At 59.9% G+C, this 2,400-nt stretch overlaps 1 protein-coding gene across 1 annotated transcript in view; it reads right to left on the bottom strand.

The window, feature by feature from the left end:
• The window catches only part of PGS1 (phosphatidylglycerophosphate synthase 1), a gene marked incomplete at its 5' end in the record, with an annotated part of 8,663 nt that extends 6,598 nt beyond the window's left edge, over positions 1-2,065 (bottom strand). The window contains 3 exon segments of the mRNA XM_010192584.1: positions 174-363; positions 904-1,003; positions 1,962-2,065. Of these exon segments, the coding sequence (XP_010190886.1) occupies positions 174-363; positions 904-1,003; positions 1,962-2,065 (394 nt within the window).
• Positions 2,066-2,400: the final 335 nt, after the last annotated feature.

A 2,400-nucleotide genomic window follows, 5' to 3' on the forward strand; every position in this document is an offset into this window, starting at 1 on the left:
GAATCCCATGTGGAAGAGCTGCGCTTGCTCTTGCAGCTCAGGAGAGCACTGACACGACCGCCACGGAAAGGCCGGGCACAAATAACGAAGCTGGGACAGCGCTGGCACCACGCACGCCTTGCCCCAGCCCTCGGCCACAGGAGCCCGAGCAGGGCTGGTGGGGCAGGACTCACCCGCTCAGGATGACGTTATCGTCGAAGAGATAGACCTTGATGTGCTGCAGCCCAATGGTCTCGTTGAAGCGCTCGGGAATCAAGAGCCTGAGCAGCCCCCGCAGGTTGGGGGTGTGGAACAGCGACACACGGACTCGCTCGGGGAATCGCTGCAGCAAGGGAATCAGCATCGTCCGAGAGTTCTTCCTGCCTGCAGAGACGAGGGCGGTTTCACACACAACCACAGCGCTCAGCGTTTTAAACCACCCTCGTTTGCACTGTGTCAGCACTGAAATCGACGTCCAGGACTGTAACTGCTTGACGAGCGGGCCCTGGAGACGGGCACGGAGCAGCTCTGACGCCGTGCACGCTCCTCAGTGCAGCCACGCCTGGCACGAGCTGCACGTGCTACAAAGAGTGTCTGAGTAAGTGTGCTTCAGCTGCCACCTTCCTCGAAACACGACAACGTAAGAGCACGACGGACAAGGGCAATGCACCGACGGGTGAACGAAGCAAGAAAGCACGAGTCGCGCAGCGCAGAGCCCGGCCCTCCTCGCTCCTGTTTGCAGAAGAGCTGCTCAGACTGGAGATGTTCTGGGAACAACCAGTTCCTGCTGCACTAAAGGGCAGTTGTGAAAGCCGTACGATTTAAACAAGTAACAACAAATAAGTACGACCGCTCTCTGAAAAAAGCGGCTTACCCGAACTGCAGAAGAAGCCTTTGAGGAAAGCACGGCGCTGTGACACCTACCCCGAGACCCCCTGGTGTAGTCCAGGAGAATGGAAACTCTGAGGTCAGCGGACCCTTCTGCTTGCAGCGATTTCTCCAGCGTCTCCTCCAGGCAGTCCACCTGCAGAGAGATTCCACTGCTCATTACAGGGAGCACACGCAGCTCTGTGAGGAGAGCGCGAGGCTGGGGCCAGGGGAGCTCCCACAGCCCCGCACGAGTCCGTCCTGCTCAGGGAAACGCTGCTGGTTTAGACTCTGCGGCTGTGACACCGCTGTCCTGCTCCAGCAGCCCGGATACAGCAACTCTACAGACGCACATTCAAGCCTCTGAGCAGCAAGTCACACCAGCAGAAAAGGTCCCAGCAGCCTGCCCAGGTTTGCACTACCAAAGAGAAGCCTTGGGAGGAGTTCTCCAGTGGTGCAGGTTCACTCCCTGACTACAAGGCTGTTGTAGTTGTTGTCTCCTGCAAACTCAGCGGACAGAGGCAGGCACACAGCCCTGAGCTGCCCACCCTCACCCCGGCCGGCCCGGGGCAGGCTCCCTGCACGCCCGTGGTCCTGCTCGTCTCCAGAGCAAGGACAGGAAAAGTGAGCAGGTAACCACCCCCCGGCCAAACTGACCTCTGGCCATCGCTGCATCTGCAGGCAGCACACAGAGCACAGAGCACAGCGCTGCCCACACGCAGCCTCAGTCGTGTTCAGGGAAAACGCCAGGAAAAAACCATTCCCCGCGATCCCGCAGTTCTGCAAAACCCCTTTGAACCAGCAACCCCTGACGTGAGCCAGGCTCATCATCCCCTGAAAACGGGCAGCAGTTCCGGGCTCTGTCCCTCCCAGATTCCTCCCTCCCAAATTCCTCCCTGCCCGTGCCCACAAGTCACAGGCGCAGGCAGGAGCCCCGAGAAAGCTCCAGGAGAGGAGAAAACGCCGGCGCAGAGTCCCTGCCTGAAGGTTTTACAGCCGTTACGAGCTCACAGACTGCACCTCCTGTACCTGCAGGAACAGGACGCCATCGCAGAGGCGTTTTCTTTTGGCACTCGCCCTCTCCTCTCCCCTCCCCAGCCCCTTTCCACACTCACCAGCTCCTGCTCGAGGAGCCCCGTGCCCAGGTACAGCGACGCCATCACCACTCGCCGCCGGGCTGTCTTGATCTGCACCTGGAGGAGCAGAAAACGGGTTCGTTCTCACCCGCGGCCTCTGCGATCCCCAGGATCCACGGCTCAGACCGCAGAAGAGCTGCCTGCCGTGGCCACCTGAGATCACGCTTCAGAAGCACCGGAACCTGCTCTAAATACGCCCTGTGAAAAGGCTCAAACTGAGCTAAACACCGAAATTCTCAGCTCAGGGCTCCTGCCCACCCGAGATGCAGAATTACAGGATCCACCCTGTGAGGAGGCCTCTGACGAGGGAGCCGTGCCTGTTTCCCACTGCCCACAGGCGGCTGGGGTGACCCAACCTGCAGCTACTTCCAGAGCAGTTACAAAGGGGACGGAGCCAAACTCCTCTTGGTAGCTCCAG

This window comes from Mesitornis unicolor, unplaced genomic scaffold (genome assembly GCF_000695765.1).
Source record: "Mesitornis unicolor isolate BGI_N332 unplaced genomic scaffold, ASM69576v1 scaffold43380, whole genome shotgun sequence".
Taxonomy (NCBI): Eukaryota; Metazoa; Chordata; class Aves; order Mesitornithiformes; family Mesitornithidae; genus Mesitornis; species Mesitornis unicolor.